Genomic DNA, 23,383 nt, shown 5'->3' with positions numbered 1-23,383 from the left:
CAGTTTATTAGACTTCCACACCACGCGAATAAACCTCTAAAACATGCATATCATAAACGTCACGAAGTCACTGCAAGGGTACAAAAATCCGCAGGGAACGTACTGCAACAGTAGGGGGAGAGCGCACGCAGCAAATGATTCTGTCTATGATGACAGCCCGAACTCGGGCCCACGATGGAATAGTCTTTCCGGGATATTGCTGCGAGCAATCTTGATGTGCTGGAGGAAAACTCAGGAGTGACCACCGATGAAATTTTAGTTACCCGTTTGAGTAAGACTCTTGTTATTAGCAGAGACGGGACATTTTATTTCAAGAAAAACCCATAGCTAGGCGGCACCACGGATTTCAGTGAATAAACTACTGCGGAGACGACGGCTAACCGTTTAAAGCTAACTTGAACAGTTAGCCACGGGCGCAGAGAGGTAAGTTTTGGCTGTTGCCGTCCCATCATGGTGGAGTTTCACGAGTGGCCGAATATTAGCGCCGTGCCAGCGATTTCAGTTTCAAGTTTTAAGAAAGTTCACATTCCGTATTAATTGCTGCTTAGCGGCTAACTGCTAACAACACGTCAACGACTCCCATACATTCGCCTGAATACAAATTAGTGGACGGCTTCATTTAAGCTAACTGATTATAGCATTCAACCCAGAGAGTTTCTTTTATCACCTTTCGTACTGTCACACATTAGAGAATAAAACATACTATAGCGCTGACAGTTGGTAGCAGCCAAGCGCATATACTTTAGTTTATACAGCTACAGTATATGAGGCTTTTGCCACTTCTGGACGGGTTCGGTGGTCACGTGACTGCTGCAACAGGTAATTTAATTCCCTCGTCGAAAGCTGCCACCGTTTCAGCTTGCATCCCGTTCCGCAGGGACACGGCATGTTGTGTCATAATGCTCAAGTTGTGGAAGTCGTATTTTAACACCCAATCTGATCGTGCCGTCAGAGTGTAAACGTGTCATATTGTTGTGCAGCATGTTGAAACCCGGCAACCCACAGTCTGCTCTGCCTTCTCATTAACTGCGTCCTTCATTCGTAACCGTAATGCATGGGATTGTAAAGGAGTGTATTTAAAAATAGAGCTAAATAGAGGCAAACCGTAGAGTTTGGAATAGTATGAGCTATTCCAATAACTAATAACTTTGCTTAACGAGTACAATGTATATCCAATTTAATCCAAACTTTATTCGTTTATACATCAGTCTTATATGTAGGTTTGTATGTATGTGATTTTTGGAGCGGCATTATTAACACCAGTATGAATATACGTTCTTGCATAGTTGACTGTTAATTGTGAATGTTTCAGCATGCCTATATCTACATCAGGATTACTTGTATCGATAGTCATTCAGTTCTAGTTCTCTTGTTTTGTTTAGTTTTCTACTGTGAGCACAATGTACACGATAGGTTATGTTTTTTCCCCCAGCTAAGCTTTCATAATGGTTGCAAAATACATTATCCTGCTTTGAATAAAAAGTTCATTTTTGAGGATTGTGCTTCTACTCCTGCTAAACACGAGCCATTAAATATGATCATTGATTTCACGATTGGGCACGTTCATACCTTCCATCTGCCATCTGTTTTCAGGTATGTCTGAAGTTAGTCTTGAGGCTGAATCTGGGAAGACCTCTGGCGAGGACCCTCAGTTGGATATTGAGGTCGAGGAGGATGAGGATGAGGTAGCGGAGGAGAGGTTGACTGACGATGTAAAGCAGGCGAGTGTAGACAGCGATGTGGGTGGAGATGACCTGGATGGAGTAATGTATGAAATTGATATTGACAGCACTGAAGATAATAGAGAAACAAGTGACAAGGAGGTGGACCGAGGCAGTCAGAGGGAGCATGTGGGGACTTGTGATGACGGTGAAGCGACACGCATGTCTAGCAGTGTTGACAATGGGGGACTCGAGGCAGAACGTCACGCTGAGAGAGCTGAGGCACCAGAGGAGAGTGGAGAAGCAGACGCTGAAACAAAGGTGATATTTTCCCTCATATTGAACAATCAACCTTTTCAAGCAGCTCTACACTGTGAACTCCCGCTTATATGGCCATTTTCATCTTTATCTGCTTTGGTGGTGGCTGCCTTTGCCCTTTTGTAATTAGTTGTAAGAGTTTGTTTCTAAGTTCTGATCTCATTTGGAATCAGAGTTACAGCTGGAATTTTATTGTGGTTGCTTTCTTTTTCTCTCTGTTGCTTTGTATCATTATAAAAAGGATTTTTTTTGGAATTGTTGGTAGTTGGGATCCTTTGGAAATCTGTAGCTGGTTCGGCTGTTGTTCTGTGTTGTAGGTGAAGCTGATGGTGCCCTTCCACTATTTTTGTGACGCTGTGAGGTGCTTTTTGTGTTTGGGGAATAATCAAGGTTTCTTTTCTTTGTTTTGCTTTACGTTAAAGGTCCCATATTATACAATATTTCCGTAAGAATACATCTCTTTCCTGAGCACAGTTCACCCCTTACTTTGTTTGCTCACTCCACTTTTCAAAAAAATAATGTGCAAAAAAATTGGCTGTTTTGATATGCAGCTTTGGAAATCAGCTCTTTGTGATGTCACAGAGGGCGACAAGATCCCTGCCCAATATTTGTCCCGGTCTCGCGGACCACATCACGGCCATTTTCTTTGCTTCACTTCACTGACGGAAGAAGGAAGATTTAATAGAGCTCAGTGAGAGACTGTGTCTCTGCAGTCTCAGATTTAAAAAAACAAAAACAAAAACTAAATAATGTAAACATCTGAAAATGGGGCAGAATGTGGGACCTTTAATATTCTCAGTGATTGTTGGGAGGTAGTTTATCTTTCCTGTCCTGTACTTCCCTTTTATAAACGACCGCTCACTCAGCACCTGCTCAGTGCTCTCTCAACGCTTCCTTTTTTTTTCACATGAACATGATGTATTTATGATACCTTAGCCTTGCAACTGCCATCCTATTTGTAAGCCGGGTGCACACAGAGCCCGACACTCTCAGTCACATGGCCAGGTAAGTGAAACAGATTTGGGCTGGTGCATTCTTGCGCAGTCCCACATTTCTTCTCTACTTCTGGAATGTGACTCTTGCAACTCTGGATTTTCGTCATGTTTTCAGGCGCCAAGCTACAGCTGCGCGTCATATCACAAGTGGCTATAAATCAAAGCACAAAACTTCTTTTTGACTCATAAATTGTTGCAGAGATATTATGGGAAGTTCTCCCTTTTCACTGTCTGAAAAGTTTTCCGTACTTTCTGCAGTGCAGCTCTGACATTGTGCAACGTGGTGCAGTCACTTTTTTTTTATATAGTCCCAAGAGACAACATTCTTTTCCCCCTGAGCTGACGCAGCTAAATGGGCGCTAACCTCGCTGTTGTAATCCCTTCCTCCCATGTCATGTTGGCTTGTATCCCGGCTACTGAACCACAGGAAACGGTGTTGGATGACGTATTTTGCTTTTGCCTTTTGTATTATCCCGATCATGGAGGTCTACACAGTGTTGGCAAAACCCCACAGCTGCGTCATTCTTGACTGCACTCAAATTATACATGCATCCAGAGTCAATACAAATTACTTATTTATTTTCTTAAGCTTTTTACCTCTATTAAACTCATTTCATAGAGGACTGCAAGACAGGACTGTCTTATCAGTGGTATGCCAGCCAAACCATCTGTTGCCTACTGGCTTGCTGGTGTCATATGGCCTTTAAGTATTTATGTCTGTTACATGACAACGCTCAGGTTAAACATAAAGAAAAAGATGTGCAGATTTACCCAAGAAGGAAACACACTTTGAGCTTTAAAGACAATGTCAGGCTGTTTTTTATGCTTTTTCTGATCAAATTAAAAAACAAATTCCAAAGTGGAATTTCTTCTAATTCGTTTCTTTAAAGTTTGCGTTTTGAGTTTTTCTAGCACTTCTTTGCATAATTTGTATTAGCATGTGGTTAGTGAAGCGTAAGAAACATATTATTAAGTTTCTGAACAAAATATGTCTGATGTTGTAATTCAATAATTAAAAGACAGTTACTCAGACTGTGTAACTTGATGGCCTGGCAGCTACTTCAGTTATTTAGAACCGGATGTAAATGTATCCTTTATCTTTTATTGCGAATTCTGATTAATTGTTTGGAGTGTGAGTTACAAACTGTATGGACTATGTCAAGAAGGAGAAAAGCAGTCAGTGCTGCAACTTGGGCATGTCATAGTTCTTAAACACACAGCTTCTGGAACACATAAGTAACTTATCTGAACCTTTAACCTGCAGAAACAGCCAGTGCAGTCTCAAGAAAGCTGCTGCCATAAACTCATTGCAACAATTGTGTCCTATGTGTTCCTACTTTACAAAAAAGTCTCTTCCTGACAATGAGATGAGATGACCTGCCATAAAATTCTTCGACCTGTATTGCTTTCTACAATATTTGTTATTGTCATTGTAAATCAAAGCGGAGGAAGCAGTGGCATCAGCATTGCCGTCTCACTTTGCAGAATAGATGATGTAGAACAGATGATGATCACCTTTAGATTATTTCTTTGGTTCCCCTTTGTAGTTTCGGCCTTGGCCTTAATGACACACAGTCAAAAGGATCATGCATTTTCCAATGTCTGTTTTAAAAAAAAAAAAAATACATGTGGATAATGGTGGATCAGGGGCAACATCAACATGGCAGGGTTAGATTAGATTAGATTAGATAAACTTTATGAATCCCAAAGGAATCCTTGTGCCAGAAGCTCCAAAGTCACGTGAACAGGATACATAAAGCCTCATGCAGTTCCCGGTCAAGGAGCTTCCTGTCCACCGCAGCTGCGTCCACAAGATGGCAGCCCAACTCTTTTGTTCCTGTGTGTGAAGCCTGGAGAACATTTGCGAAAGAATAACCTGCTTCATGTCGCCTCCTTCCCTCCTTGCAGGAGAGCACCATGGCTGAGGAGACCCACAGAAGCTCAGCCGCGGAGATCTCAGTCACCAGCAATGGAGACCTGGATCAGAGCCCTGATTCAGTGTTCCAGAGGGTAAGGGCCCATTTAGAGTGGAGTGACACACTCAGTGGTAAAGATGTGTTTAGGACGAGAACTCTGCTCAGAGACGGGCCATGTGTCAGAGCGACACACGTGGGTAAACGGTTGCGTCTTCTTTGCGGGTCCTCATGCAAATGTATTTATAGGCCATTGGAAAAAACTTTCAGTAACCTCCACATTATGGTCTAGACAGGAAACAGTGTTTGTGCATTTGGCTTTGTTCTTTTTACGTCATCTTTTGTGTGCGTGTTGTTTATGCTTTTTGATCTCCAAGGCGACAGCCGGTAAATGGCGGACACGAGCCGAGCAGCGCTAGTGTTTGCCTTCCTAGTATGAATGTTTGACTTGTGACTAAAAAGAAATGTCCATCAACTGTCAGTGCGCTAAAGACAAGAGGTGTCTCATGGCAACATGATGGCATTAGCTTGTTTTTATTGACTTTGTGTTCCAGCGCGGTCAGAATCAGAAACTACTCTTGTTCGTCAGTCCCAATGTGACATCATTTTAAAATAACATTGGACTGAATGACTTTTCTTTTTTTAATTGGATGCTGCCTTTTTCAACATATCCAGATCTGTGTGGACGAGCACTAAGTGAGTTATAAGTAAGACATCTGGTTTATGAGTATGACAAAGATAAAGAATGCAAGTAATAAAAGGCCAAAATGAGGCAAAAAAATAATTAGGATGGCCAAGGATGAACTCCACAGTACGTTGTGCTGTGGTGCACCACAACGTAGACACATGGAAATATGCATTTCTGATAAGACTGTCTTTTCTGTAGGAATGTTTCTGCAGTCACCCGCAAGCTTCTTGTTTCTGTTTATGGTGCTTCTGGATGGAGCAGCAGCCCACTGAATGTGCAGCACAGCCATAAACGGCCATGAAGACGTGTTAAGACTGACCGAGCACTGACGGCTTGCTAGCGATCGTTGATGTTCTACACAACCGAACAAGAAATTGTCACAGTTTTTTTTTCTTACTTTGCTCGTGAATCAGTTTGGTGCCGGAGGTCAAACGCACATATGAAATACTGACTTCCAGTGTTTCCACGGAGAACAGCGTCATCCCTGTGTCTCGTGTCCCACAGGACTCTTATCCCAGCGCTCCAGGGGCCTTGAACCCCTCAGAATCCAGCTGCAGCCCCACCAACTTTGCCTCCACAACCGAAGGCATCATCGAATCAGGACAATACAAGGGTAAAACACTTCCCTTCCTGTATTTCGCAGATGCTTTTTGTGCATTTTTTCCCCCTCCGCATTTGAGTCTGCCACTGAACATTGCACAAACTAAACAATTATTTGTTGCATTTGTACTTTTTGTCTTCCTCCTGTGTTTATATTTCTAGTGCTATATTTGGGCAGGATTTGAATTTGTCAAGCCGGACATCCAATTTGAATTTAATGAGCCTCCTCTGATGTGGATGCCGTGTGAACCTCCTTTCCTTTTTATCACCGATCCCGCGTTGCAAATGCAAATCATAATCGCTCCATAGAAAAGTGGACCAGGATGTTGCCATGGCTATCTTCCATCTTAACCTGCGCTGGTTAATGTAACCTTTTTGTTCAGTTATTGATACACTCAACAGAGAGAGAGAGTGAGAGAGAGACGGCACAGTTTAAACAAACATAAATAGACTAATTCTGATCCTAATAATAAAGCTTCCTCCCTCACCTGACATGCTATGCTAATAAGACTCTGAATATCTCCCAGGGTCAGCGAGCCTGCCCACGTCACCGGTGACGCCCGTAGCTCCCAGCTCGGCTGTCGCTAGCCGCCTGGCTCGCTCCGCCAGCGATAGTGAGGCCCAGAAAGGTACCAGCAGCGAGGGTGAATCAGACGATGCAGAATCACCACCAGTCATGCACTACTAAGTCGACCCGCTGTCCGCCGTGCCTTTCCTGGCTCTCACCTGCTCCCTGTTTACACAGGCACCGCTGCGCTCAAATCAAACCTTTCTCCCTCTCCCGCTCTCTTGTTTGTCGCCTCTGCAAAACTAACCCGTCAATAAGGCCAGTTGGAGCCTCTTCCTGCTCTTTGCCGGCCAGTCATTGGCCTTCAGTTCGCAGCTCAACCCTGGCGTGTCCTGGGATCTCGATCTTGCGCCACTTGTTGGCGATGTCCAACACTGGCTCATCTTGGTGCGAGCGCCGCTTTTCTAACTCGGGTGTCCGCTCGCAACCTTTGACCCTGCCAAAGGCCGCACCGTCACGCTTCCGTGGAGCCCTGAAACATGAAATTTGACAAGAATAATAGATTCATTAAACTAAAGAGTGTGATTTTCACCTGCTGCAGCAATTATTAATGCACATTAGCCACTATTTCCTAATTTTCAACTAACTTTACAGTGTGTAAAGTTGCATAGTTTGGGGCTCAATATCCTCCTGCCTCTTCCCTGTATGCTTAAACCCCAGTAAAGTGTTTTTCATCTCTTTTGATATCCCTGTTGCCAATTTAAAGGAGTTAAGTCACATTTCATTTCAATCATCACTGTTTTGAATGATCCCTCTCATGTGTGAACTTAAAGCTTTTGTTCCATTGAAACCCTATTAATGAGACAATCCCTCCGCACAATCAAAAACCGTCTACATTTTTGAGACGCCTCTCGACCTCACACATCCAATTGTGTCATCGCTCACACAGTTAATAACTTTAATTATCCAGGCTCATCGCCACAAAGTGGAGCAGTGGTCCTCTCAGACGATTTGAAGAATCCAGCCATGGAAAAACTGGACCTTGTGAGAAAGTGGAGCATCAACACTTATAAAGTAACCTTCCTTCCCCACTTTTTTTTTTTATACTATTATTATTTGTGTCTGTCCTTTCTCCGTCCTCATGCTTATTATAGTCCATCTTGTGTGTGAGGGTGTCCATGGTCGTAAAGTCTCTCTCCCTGTGCAGTGCACCAGGCAGATTCTGTCAGAGAGGTTGGGTCGAGGCTCCAGGACGGTGGACATGGAGCTGGAGGCTCAAATCGAAATCCTGCGCGACAACAAGAGGAAGTACCAGCATGTCATCAAGCTGGCTCAGACACTGGCCGGTCAGCTCTCCCAGATCATGCAGACGCAAAGGCAGCTGGGCGACGCCTTCGCTGACCTCAGCCTCAAGTCACCAGAACTCCATGTAAGTCGGGTTGACGGGCTGCTCTCGTAATCCTCACTTCGATTAACTGGCAAACATACAGGCGGGAGGATGTGGGTTTATTTTGAGGGTCTCTGCAGGGGAAGAGCTTCCACTTATTCGCCATCACCTGCAGTGTGCTGTCTCACCGTTGGATGTGACTCTGTCCTACACACTGGGCCTTTTAGTATTCAACCGTCACTTTGTGTCTTTGATTCTTCTGAATGTGCGCAGACACAACGTGATTAACCAGAATTCAGCAGGGATATTAATTGCGCGTCATTTGATCCTCAGGAGGAGTTTGGTTACAATGCGGACACTCAGAAGCTTCTGGCCAAAAATGGGGAAACACTGCTGGGCGCGATCAACTTCTTCATCTCCAGTGTGAACACGCTGGTGGACAAAACGATCGAGGACACCTTGCTCAACATCAAGCAGTATGAAACTGCCAGGTGCGTTGCTGATTCCACTCGATTTTCAGATTAGGAAGTCGACAAAATCATTGGTCCAGTTTGTCGACTTCAGTGACATTTCAATGTGTTTGTAGCCGCCAATACAGGAGCTAAATGTCGCTACGCACCCCGTTCATCAGCTTCTGTTAGAGACACCATCCACTGTGTGACACAGCTGCCACTATTTACACTGTTGTATCTCACTTGTCTCTTATTGTGATGCTTACCTTCTTTATTACAAACACATCTGTGCAAGTGTTTGGTCTGGAAATGTTTAATATATGAGCGTCTTCCTTATTCAGAGAGAGATGCTCTTCATTTGATGCCTCAGTTGACGTGGGGTAGATCATGCAGTTTTGTATTTTCAGTTGTGCAAAGCATAAAATGAAAGTTGCAAACCTTTTGATGAACATTCATGTCTTACCTGCTCTTAGAAACAGACTTTTAGTCAGTTTCTATAAAGCTCTTTAATGTACACTACAGTCAAAAGTTTAGACATACCTTCTCATGCAATTTATTTATTTTTTTTATCTTTTCAACTTTCTACACCACAGATAGATCATAAAGACATCAAATATATATGTATAAAACATGTCAAATAACTCTAAATATGTTTGATATTTTACACTTTTATTGTTTCCTCCATAATTCCGTGTGTGTTCTTTCCTAGTTTTGATGCCTTCAGTGAGAAACTGCAACGTCAATAGTCATGAGAATGAAAGAAAAGACATTAACTTCATAGGGTTTGTCTGAACTTTTGACTGGGAGTGTACATTAAAATTGATATAGCGTCAGAAATTGTATGGGAATGAGAGAATTTAAAACAAAGGTTTACAGTAACGTTCAATCTTGTTACTATCGTATGTACTAAAGTTGTACGGAAGAGACATTGCACTGTCCAATGATGTGTTTAACTTTTTAGAGCCTCAGTAATTGTCATCGCAGGGAAATGCGGCACTCGTTATTATCTCATTGTGATTTAATATTGGCCCAGCCATTCGGTTACAATAACAATGAACGAGTAAAAACACAACTTCCAGGGTTGAGTATGACGCATACCGTACCGACCTGGAGGAGCTGAATCTGGGGCCGCGCGATGCCTCCGCCACTCCTAAGATGGAGCAGTCCCAGCAGCAGTTCCAGGTCCATCGCGACAAGTACGAGAGGATGCGAAACGACGTCTCGGTCAAGCTGCGGTTCCTGGAGGAGAACAAGGTGAGCTGAAGGCTGGCCCTTGTCCTCACTGGGAAAACGCAGACGTTTGACTTCAATGCGCTCATCTCCTTTTCTCGCCACTTCTTGCCTCCGCGCAGGTGAAGGTGTTGCACAACCAGCTCATCCTGTTCCACAACGCCATAGCGGCGTACTACGCGGGGAACCAACAGCAGCTGGAAGAGACACTGAAGCAGTTCCACATCAAGTTGAAAGTGCCGGGTGGCGAGAGTCCATCCTGGCTGGAAGAGCACTAATGACAGCCGCCCCTCGTCAAGCTACTGCGACTCGGTCTGACACAACATGTCCAAATCAACAGAAATGACAAGGAGTCCCAAACCCTCCCATCTCTGCCACCGCCTTGCACACTCTCAGAATTTGAATCTTGAAACTCCAAATGAAAAGAAAAGCAACAATGTACTATCAGCTTTTACTGCTGGTACCCAATTAGTTTTCTTTACATTATTTCAAAACAACAATAATGCAATTGTTTTTTTGTTTTTTTTTACCCATTTGACTAATCTGTTTCTAATGCAGTAAAAGCATTTGGCAGTTTATAAAATGGCCCTTTGTATTCCAGCATATGAATGTTGTATCTCAGCATAGGAAACATGTTGGCTCTGTAAGGGCAGCTATGGGATCGAAACAATGATCTTTTCACTCCATATTTGATGGGGATGAATGCTTTATAAAAAGTAAAGTCTGGACGCTTCAGGAGAATCACGGTCTATCTTCTTCTATAATTTTACCTGAACCCCCTGTTGTGCTGAACAGAAAATCTGAATCATGCGACATTGACACTCTTACCAGCAAACTCCAATCAGAATTGTTGTCTTATATTTTGGGAATTATTTTGTGTGCGACACATGGCAAAGTTGTACCAAAGCTCTGAGGATGATCCCAAACTCGGAGTGTGAGAACTCAGGCTGTGACCGTAGCGGAGGTCACGTGTTGGCCTAGTTGTTGCTAACATTCTAATTCTACAGGGATGCAAACGTGAGCGAACCAGCTTCTTATCTAAAGAGACACACAAGTGGTATCAAACTTCTCACATAACACTCAGCCAGACTAATGAATCTCATGCGAGGAGCACTGGAAAGGTCAAACATGTTTTCACGTCATCTTAATAGCTGTTTACAACCCATCCTGCTTTTTGAGACATGATGCTGCTTTTATCCAATGATCCCTGCTTGCTCTCCATCTTTTTTTTTCTTTTTTTTTTTTAAGCTCTCCCTTTCTTTGCATATGATGAATTGGGTAAAAATGTTCTTAAATTCCAGAGGGCTTAAAAACATGAAGGACTGGCTTGTATGTAATTAAATGTGCCTTGATTTCTTGAATTTGTTCTTCTCTTCCACTCTATGTCTGTGTCATGCGTGGTCTTGATATTTAAATCAGGCGCTCCCATTTTGCTGCCGTATAGAGAACTAACATTTACAATGGACCAAATGCAGATCCACACACACATTCAGAGCCTCCACATCTTGTACAAGTTGAAACACTCCACACAACATACACTGGTTGTGTTTTTGTTTTTCTTTAACTCTAGAAACTTCAGAAAGTCTTCATGTTTTCAAAGACTTCTCAAAGATTAACACACACCACACCGCACAAAATGCAAAAAATATGCATTTGAGTATAATACAAAAAAAAAACTTGGTGAACTGCATGGTGAAAAACCAAAATGCGGTTAACTTGAGCGACTTTTGCCTTTGTAAATCTGACTGATCCACGACTTTTGCCTAAGCTGCTAACAGTTTCTTTCATTGGACTATATAAAAAAGTATATTTTCAAAGAGGGCATATTGTACTGGAACAGATGACCAGCAGTCTTGCCCTCACTTTGCTCATTTGTACTTGTCCTATGGGTCACCATAGCAGTTTAAAAGTGTGTATCTTGTAAAACAATCTATTGTTTCCCTGAAATAGATAAATATATATTTGTAATTATCTCTATTTTAACTTGCCTATGAAGTCTGACCAATGCTGCCGTTGGGCCTTGTTTTGTTTTCTTGAAGAGTTACTGGGTGATGTGCTGGTACTCCTTTTGCGCTAGAGGCTGTCCACTTTTTTATGGAAATGAAACATTAACAAATGTTAATTGAGGGAGGATTGTGAATGTTGTGACACTCTTTGGGAAAATAAAAGTTTCTTTTCTTAAAGCATCTTCAGACACTGTTCTTTTAAAGGGGTCGGGTCAAATCTACTATGAAAAGTCACCAGCAGGGGCCAACAGAGACACAGAGAGAAGTACAGACAAAAGAGAAGTCAGTTGCAGTTCCACACTCTTGCATTTGTACTTCATGAACATAATCTGCATTCTTCTCCTGACTAACAGCTGTGGTTTTCAAAAATTAAACAGCATATTTTTTTCTCAAATCTCAAAACTGCCTCATTACAGAAGCTGCCTTAGGTTTACACTATTCAAAAGCGACCACACCTATAGGCAAACATTTGACGGCATCATTTTATGGTTGATCTGTGCAACAAAACTCCAGATATGGACTCCCATGTATTGGATTTGTAAAGTAGTTTGTCTCTTAAAAATATTTTCATATTACATTACTTCAATAAGGGGCAAGTTCCCACTTCATACTGATTGTGCACGCTAGTGGAGCAGCCTCACTCAAACAATCATAAAACTGAAAAAACGAATACTTTGTTTAACCTTTCACCTCTGGGAAATAAACAGGGTGCCTCGAAGAGGGGACACAGACATCTGGCTGAGTTTATGAGTTGTCACTCATTTGGGAGCTGTATCTGAGCCCATTGTGATATCACAAAGGGGTTGGGTTTCAGAGCAGCCTCATTGAAGTGATTTGATTTTAGCTTCCTGCCACAGCTGAGGCTCTGAGGACAAAACTCGTGGCTGCTGGCACAGTCACTAACCTGCTGGGAGAGGGATCAGTGACACGTTGCTGCCCTTTGTGACATCACAAAGAGCTTGTGACCAGCGCAAACTGTGTGTTTTAATAGACTTCCTGAATGGTGGGACAAGCAAAAGAAGCAGACTACAGGACTGAAAGGACGTTTGCTGCCAGTACCAAGACACAGTTTTAGAAAACATTTTCAAGGGGATTTTGCACTCCCAACCACGGACAACAGCTAAAGCAGCCCAATACTGTACATCTGGGTCTATTTAAATGTAGAATAACTCAATGAAGAACTACACAATAATACTATTTATAGACATGTATGTTTCTGTCTATATATGTCATACAGCTATGCATGTCTTTCTGTATTTCTATATTTTAATTATTTATTTATATATATCTACATCTATATTATGAGAGCTTTATTGATCACCCTGCAACTCACTCTGGCCTGTCTGCCACTCTAGCTACTTATATCTCTCTCTCTCTCTCTCTCTCTCTCTCTCTCTCTCTCTCTCTCTCTCTCTCTCTCTCTCCCTCACTCTCTCTCCATTTTTGTATTTCCTTTTCACCCAACTGGTCAAAGCAGATGACAGCCCTCTGGAGCCTGGATCTGCTCCAGGTTTCTTCCCACAGGGCAGTTTTTCCTGGCCACGGTCGCACCTTGCTTGCTCTGGGGGCCCCAGCTGGTTTTGTTCTGACTGTACACAACGCTTTGAGACCACTTTGGTTGTGATTTAGCGCTGCACAAATATAAGTTGCTTTTTAAAAAATAAAAAAAAAATTAAAAAGAGAGGAAAAAAGTGAAATTTAAAGAACCAGCGCCGACACCTTTGAAAAGAATAGAAAAAAAAGACATGTTTAGCATCACGGCTCAAACCTGGTATCTTCCTCGTCCTGTCTGGCTCTGTCCTTCTCGCCGATTGCGCCAGTGATCACAGGCTGCTTGCATGAGTGCCGGGCACGAGCGCAGAGCGGCGCACGTGGACGCGTCGTTTCCAGCTGGGCCAATCAGGAATCAGAACGCTCACAACACTGCCGCCTCCTGCTGCTGCTGCCTGGCTGCCTGTCGGTCTCCGCACTGTGAGTGTACCGCAGCTCGGCCAGGGCGGCAGCAGCTCACCTGACCGCCGGCTAACCTGACAGGCCAGCGCAAGCTTTTCTCTTCCGGAAAGTGTCCACTGGCTCACCTTTAACGGCGTCGGAGCGACTACCGCGTCCCGACGGACCCTGTCATCCACCCGGGTAAGTGAAGCGGGACGCCGCCGCATCTCCCGCTGTGTGGGCACCGGAGATATGCGACGAGCCGCTAATAACTGACCGAAAAGTCATTGTGCCGCGCACGTCCGCTTCTATCCTTCTGTCTGGGTGTCCTACCGCTCGCCCTCACGTCTCTCTTCGCGTTTAAGTGTGTCGTTCAATGCAGTCACAGACCCCCTTCCCTCTATAATGAAGATTAATTGGACTCTTTAGCCTGAACTGCGATAAAGGTCACCATCAAATATAACCTTTACGTGTTTATCACAAAGATGTTCAATTGTATCCCTGAATTTTGTTCGCATAAAATATCTATCTAGAAATATAACATAACAGTAATTATAAAATAATATGGAATAATATAAAATATTTAATTCAAAGCCAAGTCATCTCTGACAATTGAATCTAACAAACCTTCAAACAGCTGTCATTTTATACTCATTTAATACTTATTTAGTTCGACTTTTTTCATTTGGTTAGATTTTCTTATTGTGCTCACCACTAATGCCTCCCACACACCGGAGGGGTTTGATAATCCAACTGTTCTGACATTTGTAGAAAACTTTGTGGCAAGTCACGGACTGAAAGACAAGACCAAAGACTTGCCTTGGTGATAGTAAACATCTTTGATTTTATGATAACGGCAAGAGTGTGCGCATATTTAGCAAGTGTAAATTATCTCACAAATTTGTACTTGGGTCAAAGGTTAAGTCCGTCACAACGCAACCCATTCAGGGAACACGGCTAAAAACTGTGAGCAGACATTTGGAGGTGGAAGCGTTAAGGAGCGGTGTTGTTGTTGTCGCGGTGGTCGATGCCGTCACGGATCTGTCTCGGCCCCTTTTAGCTTAACGTACGCGACTTTACAACTCTGCCCCTGTTGCCTTTTGTCCTTTCGCCTCGCCGCTGGCTCCTTTGGCTTTTCTTCGCTGTTGCACATGCTGAGATGAATTAGAGGGCAATCCATTCAAGAGCTGGAAACAATACCCCTGTTGGGAGAAAAAAAAAGGTTTTCTCCCCGGGTCGGGTCAAGGGAGAGGGTGGTGTCACCCCCCTGGTTGCTGTGGAATCTGAGGGTAACATGAAAAACTTAATTCTCTGACGTCAGCGCCAGGAGGACGATGTTTGGGGGGCCTTGATTTACTTCTGTGGGAGCGCAGAGGGGCCTGAATAGCTGCTGCCAACTTGGGACGAATCAAGTGGCTTTTATGGGCCAAAAATCTGCCCTGGCCTAATAAATTCAATTTCAGTTTGCGATGACAGCAACAAAAGGAGGACGACAAAGGGGGGAGAGAATTAAAGTGTCCTTGTTTGCGTGCCTTTCTCAGTGTTTACGCCCCAAACTCTCCTCCCCGATGCCACCCAGGTTTTCGGCTGTTGGGTGTCCAATAAAGGGGGGAAGGCAAACTGTAAGCAGAGCAAAAAGAAAGGAAAACAACTGCAAAGAAAATGTAGTCGTGATTATTTTGGAAGATTCTGCCATCACGATCAGTAGGCGTGAGTTGCTATTGAGGAGGCAGTGTATTCTAACGAAGCCCTGCTGCGTCTCTGGTCCCGTGGGTAAACACCTTTTCCCATCGCTGTGTAAACATGTTTGCATTCCCTCCGTGTTTCCCCTGCTGTCGTCTCTATGGCGACCCGCAGACCCGCTGATCTCTCACATTTATCCCATAATAACCTGTTGCTCATCCAGCATGTGTCCATGTGATGCTGAGGATCGCCGCGATCTGTACACGGGAGCTTTTGCAGCAGACGTTGATTTTATTTTTTTCTTTCCTTTCTGCTGAAGTGGAGAGGGTTTGCGCAAAAAAAAACTGCCCCGGAGCTCCTTCTGGCGCCGGGCTCAGATTGCTGGAGTGACAACCGGAGAGCAGAGCCAGAGGTGATAGAGAGCCAGCGGTGTGCCGCGGGCCAGACACCGATCGCCTTTTAACAAAAGAACAAACAACGTGAGATTGAAAGCTCGGGGTTTTGATCCGCTGCCCCACAGATGGTGTAGTCTGTCTCGGTCCGCCCCACACTGCTGCTCATCAGCTGAACCACCGGCTTTCATTCCACCTTGTTCGTGTTTTTTGTTATTTTCTGAGGGCGATTCCATTCATGTTCGCTGTTGCTTCACCTAATAGTTCAGTGCCGTCAGCGAATCTCACGAGACGAGTTGAAGGGAAAACAGGAAGATCGGCTCCTCAGGAGTTTTCATGTTCAGCCGCAGAAAAAAAAAATAAACAATTTATTTCTCTGTATGTTTAGCAAGTCAGTTTTTTAGTGTTTGTTCTACATTTTCATTGTGGTGCATACCATTGTGCATTTAATTATTTTGTGAAAAAACACTTCAATCTTACTCATCATCACATTTACTATAGATGATTTTACAGTGATTACAGATTTGACAGTGTCATAATGTAAATATAAGAGAAAAAAAGGTTGGAATATCATGTCATTGTTAGTCGGGTGGCCTTTTCCAATCCACATAGTTATTTCGGTGTTTCACAAACAAACAGAATTGCATTCATTGAGCCTGAGGGAGCTACTCACTCAAACAGACAAGAAACAGAAGAAAATCCTAACAATGGTTCCTTCCTGCCCCTGGGCTGTCATCCAGGTGTTTGGCTTCCAACAGCAATGTTAATGGCAACTTTTTACCAGAAACACATCGCAAGAAACCTAGTGTAGCATACATCTTTTCATTGCACATGTTGCTCTTGCTCCCTCCACCCCTCACTCTCTCTGTCTTGGGAAGGCTTATGCGCAGAAACTTCCGGGTGCATGTCAGAATTGGCAGCCGAGTTGCTCTCCTGGTGAGGAGGTTACAGGTGATATTTTGGCTCAAACACAATGTTAACGTCACTGTTTTCAGACAAATTGGACTGCCACTTGTTTCCGCACACTTGGGTGTCACCACACAGGCTGTATGGAAACATGTTATGCTTTTTTAAATATTGGATTACATAATTCAAACCTCCATCTCGAAAATTATGTTTACCTCATTTTTTATGGTATGGAAAATTCTAGAAGCAAAAGTTACTACAAACAACCCCAAAGTCACTCTACTGCAATCTCTGTGTAAGCTTATAACCTGCACCTTGCCTCTTAAAAAATTAGAGGTCTTATAATAAATTACTCACTGTGAGTGATCTACACTCATACAGTTTGTTGTTTTTATGAGTTTTTACAGCCTTTGTTATGAAAACAAACAAGGCACTGAATCGCTTTCTGTTAAAGTCGTTAGTAATTATCGAGCAATACACGTTCCACTTCCACTCGCTTTGTATCTAAGTGGCCATCAGTCTGCCGGTGAAATCATTTAGCCCTGAAAGAAAATCTTGATCAAATCTGATTTAATTGTGGCTTTGACAGATCAATCGTTTTGCGGCAGCCTTGCAATAAGTCCTCCTTGGTTGGTTGTTACTAGGATGAGCATAGACCACTTGTTTGTTGGAAGGAGGTTTTGCGGTTGCTTGTGCGATTAGGATTCCCTCCTCAGTTGTAGGTCAGCTGACAGGTGTGATGATAGCCTGCGTTACTGGCAGGATAGTCATTCATATAAGTCTTACTTAGCCAAACCCCCGTCGAGTCACTTTAAACAGTCATTGACAGCGAAGGCATGCATGCTCTGCAACCCAGCTGCTTTAATCTTGCAAATCTGAAATCCTCATTTGAGGAACAGCCTGTTATTAGCAGATTTGTGCAAAGCTACAGGGCGATGTGTTGTGTGTATGTGTGAGGCAGGGAGGGGGGTGCTGCAAAGTCCCTGTACACGGTCTTTGTAAAAAGCCTTCATTCTCTGACCTTGCAGGTGTTTGCGTAACAGGCCCAGAGAAGGGGCCGCAGTTACAAAACAACTTTTCAGATTTTCTTTTTCTTGAAGCACATGTATGTATTTTCCTCTTCCTCAGCTCAGGGGAAATACGATTGTTTTATGCTGATGTGCTGCAGAATTGAGAGCTGATGTAAGATGCCGTTTGTTTGATGTAAGTCCAATTTGTCTTGGTGTCTCTAATTCTCTTGGCTTTGTCGAGTTCCTGCTCTTAACTCAATTAAGTCCCTTATCAGTAATAATTTCCCCCGGCTGTCTGGAGATTATAATGACGCCCTCGCACATTCCTCTAATAAGAAATGCTTGTTAGGCAAATTTTCTGCCTCACTCGTCTGCAGTCTTTACAGTCTGCAATGTCATAGGGGAGGTAAAGGGAAATCAGGTTTGATTTTTTTTAAATAATCGGTCAGGATCAAATCAAAATAAAGCTCCAGCTCCTCAAAAAATACATTTTATTTCAATTAAATACATTTAAGTCCAGTTCTGCCTGCCTGTTTTTGGTGTGTTGCAAATTTCTTCTAAAATGGCTAATTAAACTCTGCTGAGGCACCGTCCTCCTCCGTCCCAACCAGGCGCTAAAGGCTGTGGTGTTTTTGTTTCTTCACATTGTCAGACTGTTTTTTCATATAGATTGTGCCATAATTTACAGGTCATCAAATTGCCCCGATACAGCAGTGTGCAGCTGGTTTTCATGGGTCATTTATTGGGGGCTTAGGTGCTATGAGAAGAACACAATGTTTTAATAATTTTACATAATTATCTATTAGAATTCAAATCGTTAATTTGGCATGTTGTTCCTTTGTGCTTGATCACGCAACCCACAAACCCACGTTTGTCACCTCACATCTCATGGACAGATCTCAGACTTGGTTAAACTGATTCAAAGTCCAAACAATGTGACTACCAACATGGTTGCTAACATACTTTTTCAAATACTATATCCATCTCAAGATATAATTTATATTGCATTATTCAAGTAGTTTAGGGAACATCCACTAGAGACACGAGTACAAAATATCAAGGGGTGTGTGTGTGGTTAATGACTTAGCATTTAAATTCTAAAGACTGGACTGTCACCTTCAGCTATCAGCTGTTCCATCACGCTGAATGAAACGAAGAGAGGCTGAAGGAAGATTGCTGTGTATTTTTAGCAGCGTTTGTGAATTGTGCACCAGTTTTGAGTGGAGGCAGAGGGACATTGGGGACAGCTTCAGGTGGCTTTAACAGCAGACTGTATGACTGGGAGCTATTTGTAACTTCGTAACACCAGATAGTGACGAGCACAATCAGCCGCCTTCGGATGATTGTTTACTCCCAGTGAAAAGTCTCATGTCTCTTTTATTGTTGTTCAATATTTTGGGTTTAGACACACATGAGGTGCCATAACTTGAACCTTGGCCCCCATCTGGAATTATGTTTTGCGCTGTAGACAAATAACACCAAGAACAAGTGTTAATCTCAACCGCCCCAAAGCGATTTAGCAGATTTCAGAGTTGAACTGTTCAGGCTTAATTAATTCTCTGTGTGTGTGACCAGAGGCAGTCTGAGGTGGGTCAGCCTTGTATGTACAGAACATTGGTCCAGCTTAACCCATTAATAGTCAGCCAGCCATGTCACTCTGTAATGTGCAGTTGCATTGTTATCTTGGCTTCTTTTTTTTCCCCATGAGTTACTTAACACATTTTGTGCGTTGCTTTCCATCTCCCTGTTGGTATGTGAATTTCTTTTGCTGTATCAAGGCTGATGATTTTAAGAGGTGTTTGATTTTCATTTGTGCGAAAAGAGCGCATTTGTAAGTGAGAGGATGGGAAGAACGTGAGCATGACGTGAGTCGAGTGGACACTATATTCACGTGTCAATTGTTTACTCTGACCGTGCTTTCACATTTTCCTCATAGTATCTGCAGACATCATCAGCCACGGCCAATAGTAGTTCGGCTCAAAGGCCAACTGACAAAGACAGGGCAACCACTTCTTTTTGGGTTTGAGAGAAAGAGCCGGAGGCCTATACTTCTAACCATACTACACATAAAGCGACTCATCTCATTTCACACACGCCTTTGTTTAATCCTGTGGCAAGTTCTTTTTATCAGTTATTTTGACCACAGTATGCATAGGATGGTGACATCCTGCAGAATTCCAGGAATATCATCAAGCATGTCATTCTTCTCTAAATAAAATCCACAAGGCTTTTTTTTTTTCTCGAGCCTTTCAGGAACATGTTGCTTTGCGCTATGAATATTTTACTGACCAATGAATGTGCAGGGTTTTTTTTTTCTCCCTCCTGGTTCACTCAGTGGTTAACCTGTTCAGGACATCTGCAGCTGGGCTGGCAGAAGACTTACTTCCCAGGGGCATGAATAATTCACCGTGTCATGTTCTCCTCCTGTTCGCTCACTAAAAATGTCTAAACAGCATCATGGCTGAGCTCGGCCTTTGGAATTTGATAAATCCTGGATTCCCTGAATCAAAGACTCTTTGTCAATGGGTTTTAATTTCTCCAGTTGGCCTTCTTTCTGTTTTGTTTGTTGTTTGTGTGTGTGTGTGGGTTTTTCTTTTTTTTTTTTTTACCTAGTCAGTCAGGTGACACGAAATATGTCTTGGAGCTTCTCTGATATTTTGTCTGGAAAACACAAATCGAGAAACACTGCATTCCTTTCGAGGCCGAGACTTGAGACTTAGTGATTTATGTAACAGGAGATTTATATGACTTGCATACATTAGTGATGCTGCTGCAGTCAGTCAGTCCGCCTCTGCTGCTTCTTGCCTGCTGTTGGCAAGCACTGCTGTACTGTAAACACCTGTCTCTGTTTGCTGCTCACCTCAGAGGTGTCATTGCATATCCTCTGTGTATGAAAAGAGAGTTTTTTTGCTAAATGCACTCATTTGTCTTTGGTATTCAGGCATCTCTACTCAGTTTATGTCTCTGTTTGTCTTCCGCACTGTGAACCAGATGTGGAGATCAGACAGATACACACACAGAGTTGTTTCCACAAGTGCACATGAGTTATTGTCAATCAGAGTGAAAAATGCCAAGATTTACATTGATATCCATTTACACGGATGACAACTGAAAGGGCTTTGTAAATGCAGAAAATTACATTTCAAACATGGTGGAAGTTACAGTTTATGAAGTTGAACAACTAAAGTAACTGTCAAGAACTAGTTTTGCCTCACAAACCTTGCAAACATTTGGAGCTGTTTAGACAAAAGTCGACATGTGTAAGCAAGATGGAAAATAGCCAGTGCATTATCGTCGTCATTTCAACCCTTTGTGTCACCGCGACCTTGTCACCGGATGCCCTCTTGACAACATTTGAACATGTAGAGACCCAGGTGTTCAAAGGGATTTAAAACGAACAGGTCTGACAGCTGCTTCCCACTGAGCCATGCAGAAAACCTCCGTCCGCTAACGAGCATTCCCATGCTAATGATGACGGAACTGGACCTGCACATTCCTCGAAAACTCACTTCTTTGCCCCTACGGTGTGAGTGAAAGACCTCGGCTCGACGGGGAGTTCGCTGACCCAAAGGAAATTAAAGTGGAAGTATAGCAACAGGGGATTATTCTAACAGGCAGCAGTGCCTTGACCTTCATCATGGCACATTTGTGATTGAGATCAGCTTTCATTTGTTTTGGTGGCTCCCCGCTTGCTTGTTGACAGTTACCTCCGGTTCTAAACCATCCGAGCCTTCCACAATGACTTTTTCATAGTACACCCTGCAAGCAGTCAGCGGCATTATGTAACTGAGTACCGGGGGACAAATTAAAGTAACCTTTATTCCTTCAGTCAATGCCAACTACTCTCAACTTGAGGAAAACTTGATCTGAAACTCAAAGAAAATGCCTATTAAAGTTTTTGAGACATCGTGTGCTAGAATTTAGTGGTGAGAAGAAATGGGAATAAAGTAACTTCACACACATTAAAATGAGTTTTCTCGACTGTCTGTCTCATCTTAACAATAATAAGAATATCGGACCAGATCAGGTAAATCCAGAGTTCAATTTAGTTTCACCTAACTTTTTTTTTCAAGTCCTTTTATCTTTAGGCATCTTCAGCCATATGTCCATCCATACAACATAATTCAATGAATGAAACTACACTATATGAAGGTCATGGCAGTAGGTAAGGTTTAATGCACTTAAATTTAACACAGTTGTTTCACAAAAGGCCCAAACATGTTACGTATGCTATATAATATGGTAAATATAAGACATTTCAAAAGTTTGTTTTATATTAGAACATAGGTCCACTCTGAGAATGACAATAAATTCCATTTCGAACTAACGATTCCCTAACCTGGAATATATTTGTACCATGGATTGGGTTTTAGTCCTAGTTTGGAAACAGACTATATCCGATCTCCTGTTTGGGCAGTGTTACAGATAAAGAGACTCTGACAGCGGGCGGGGAATTCCTTGTCGCTAATGAAGAGTGATGACAGTGGGAATGCCTCGGGGTCGACAACAGGTGGAGCGCTGACAGCAGGTGGATGTGTGGAGTCTGCCCAGCGCGGTGCCTCTTCTCTGCCCCAGGGTCTGTCTGGATAGCATTTCGGAAGGTGTGTGCGTCCCTCTAAATCATGTTTAACAAGGGATGTCAGGCACATCCTTGTTGGCTGCTCGTTGTCTCTTCGTGGAAGCCTGAAATATGAATGTTAAGTTTTCAAGACCCACTGAGAGATGTGATGGATGCACCCCTGAGAACCTGAGAACTGCCGTATGGTGGCTGTTAAACAGTCTGCACAGATGTAGACTGTTTCCAAGTGTCAGTGAGATTTGAAGAATGGTTTAACACTGCGGAATACACCGTTCATTGCAAGAGGCAAGATGGAAAGACTGTGACAGGTTTCACTGAAACATAAAGTTAAAAGCATTTTTTGAAAAGAAACCTTTAGCCCATTTCTCCCAGCGGCAGCTTTTTGTAAAACATGCAGTCCATTAACTATAGATACCAACATTAGCCTGAGATTTTCATCCAAGGTCAAAGGCTGAAGCTGCACAATTCTGCTTCCCTCCAGATTTCTTATCGTTTCTGTTTTGCTTTGTTTTTTCTTAGAATTTCTTTTCCTTCTTGAAACACCAGAGAACACTTGCTAACTCAGAGTCATTGTAGTAATCATGTTATGTACGGTCAATTTTGTTTTAAAAACTTGGTGATGCCATAAAACAAAAGGCTCACAACCTCACAGAGCTTCAAAAGTGTTGTGATCCAGATTCTTGTTATACTCTTTAAAATGGTCAACAAACTTCTTCCTGCAAATCTGCCTGTGAAGTCAGTCATCGTAGCAACTGGACTAGTTTGTAGCAGTCCACTTGCCTTTGACTGAATCTTTTCCAAACTCTTTAAAGATACCGATTTTTAAACATTTCCGAGCAGAAAGTGTATACAATAAAGACAGATTACAAAATTCAAACACAATCGACACTGAGCATTGTCCTTGTCCTCCTCAGCATCTGTTAAACAACCACACTTGTCCTCTTGCGAGCAACACAGAAGGAGATGACTCAGTGTGAGGTCAGATGTTCTAACAGTCCAATGAATTAGACATGAGCGACCGTGTGGTCCGGCTCTGAAGATGGACTGAGCTTGCAGGCTGATGTTAGCAACATGAGCCATTTGTGACGTCTGCTTTATTAATTAGTCATATTCTCTGGCTATC

At 42.9% G+C, this 23,383-nt stretch overlaps 1 protein-coding gene across 6 annotated transcripts; it reads left to right on the top strand.

Annotated features, from left to right (window-relative positions):
• The first annotated feature begins 120 nt into the window (after positions 1 to 120).
• arfip1 (ADP-ribosylation factor interacting protein 1 (arfaptin 1)) lies at positions 121 to 11,935 on the top strand. 6 transcript variants are annotated; one of them, XM_076033890.1, is made up of 11 exons: positions 121 to 423; positions 1,594 to 1,982; positions 2,916 to 2,984; positions 4,883 to 4,984; positions 6,080 to 6,188; positions 6,703 to 6,789; positions 7,654 to 7,757; positions 7,891 to 8,112; positions 8,404 to 8,561; positions 9,602 to 9,776; positions 9,875 to 11,935. In XM_076033890.1, the coding sequence occupies exons 2-11, from the start codon at positions 1,596 to 1,598 to the stop codon at positions 10,028 to 10,030; spliced, it is 1,569 nt and encodes a 522-aa protein (XP_075890005.1). In that variant the 5' UTR covers positions 121 to 423; positions 1,594 to 1,595; the 3' UTR covers positions 10,031 to 11,935. The 6 variants fall into 6 exon arrangements, with proteins under 6 accessions (XP_075890005.1, XP_075889996.1, XP_075889986.1 ...); XM_076033881.1 differs by having other exon boundaries at positions 6,703 to 6,804; XM_076033871.1 differs by having other exon boundaries at positions 6,703 to 6,819.
• Positions 11,936 to 23,383: the final 11,448 nt, after the last annotated feature.

The sequence above is a fragment of the Nelusetta ayraudi genome, unplaced genomic scaffold, assembly GCF_046127955.1.
Source record: "Nelusetta ayraudi isolate G7.1 ecotype Tasmania unplaced genomic scaffold, CSIRO-AGI_Nayr_v1 ptg000004l, whole genome shotgun sequence".
NCBI lineage: Eukaryota > Metazoa > Chordata > Actinopteri > Tetraodontiformes > Monacanthidae > Nelusetta > Nelusetta ayraudi.
This window is presented reverse-complemented; position numbering and strand designations above follow the sequence as displayed.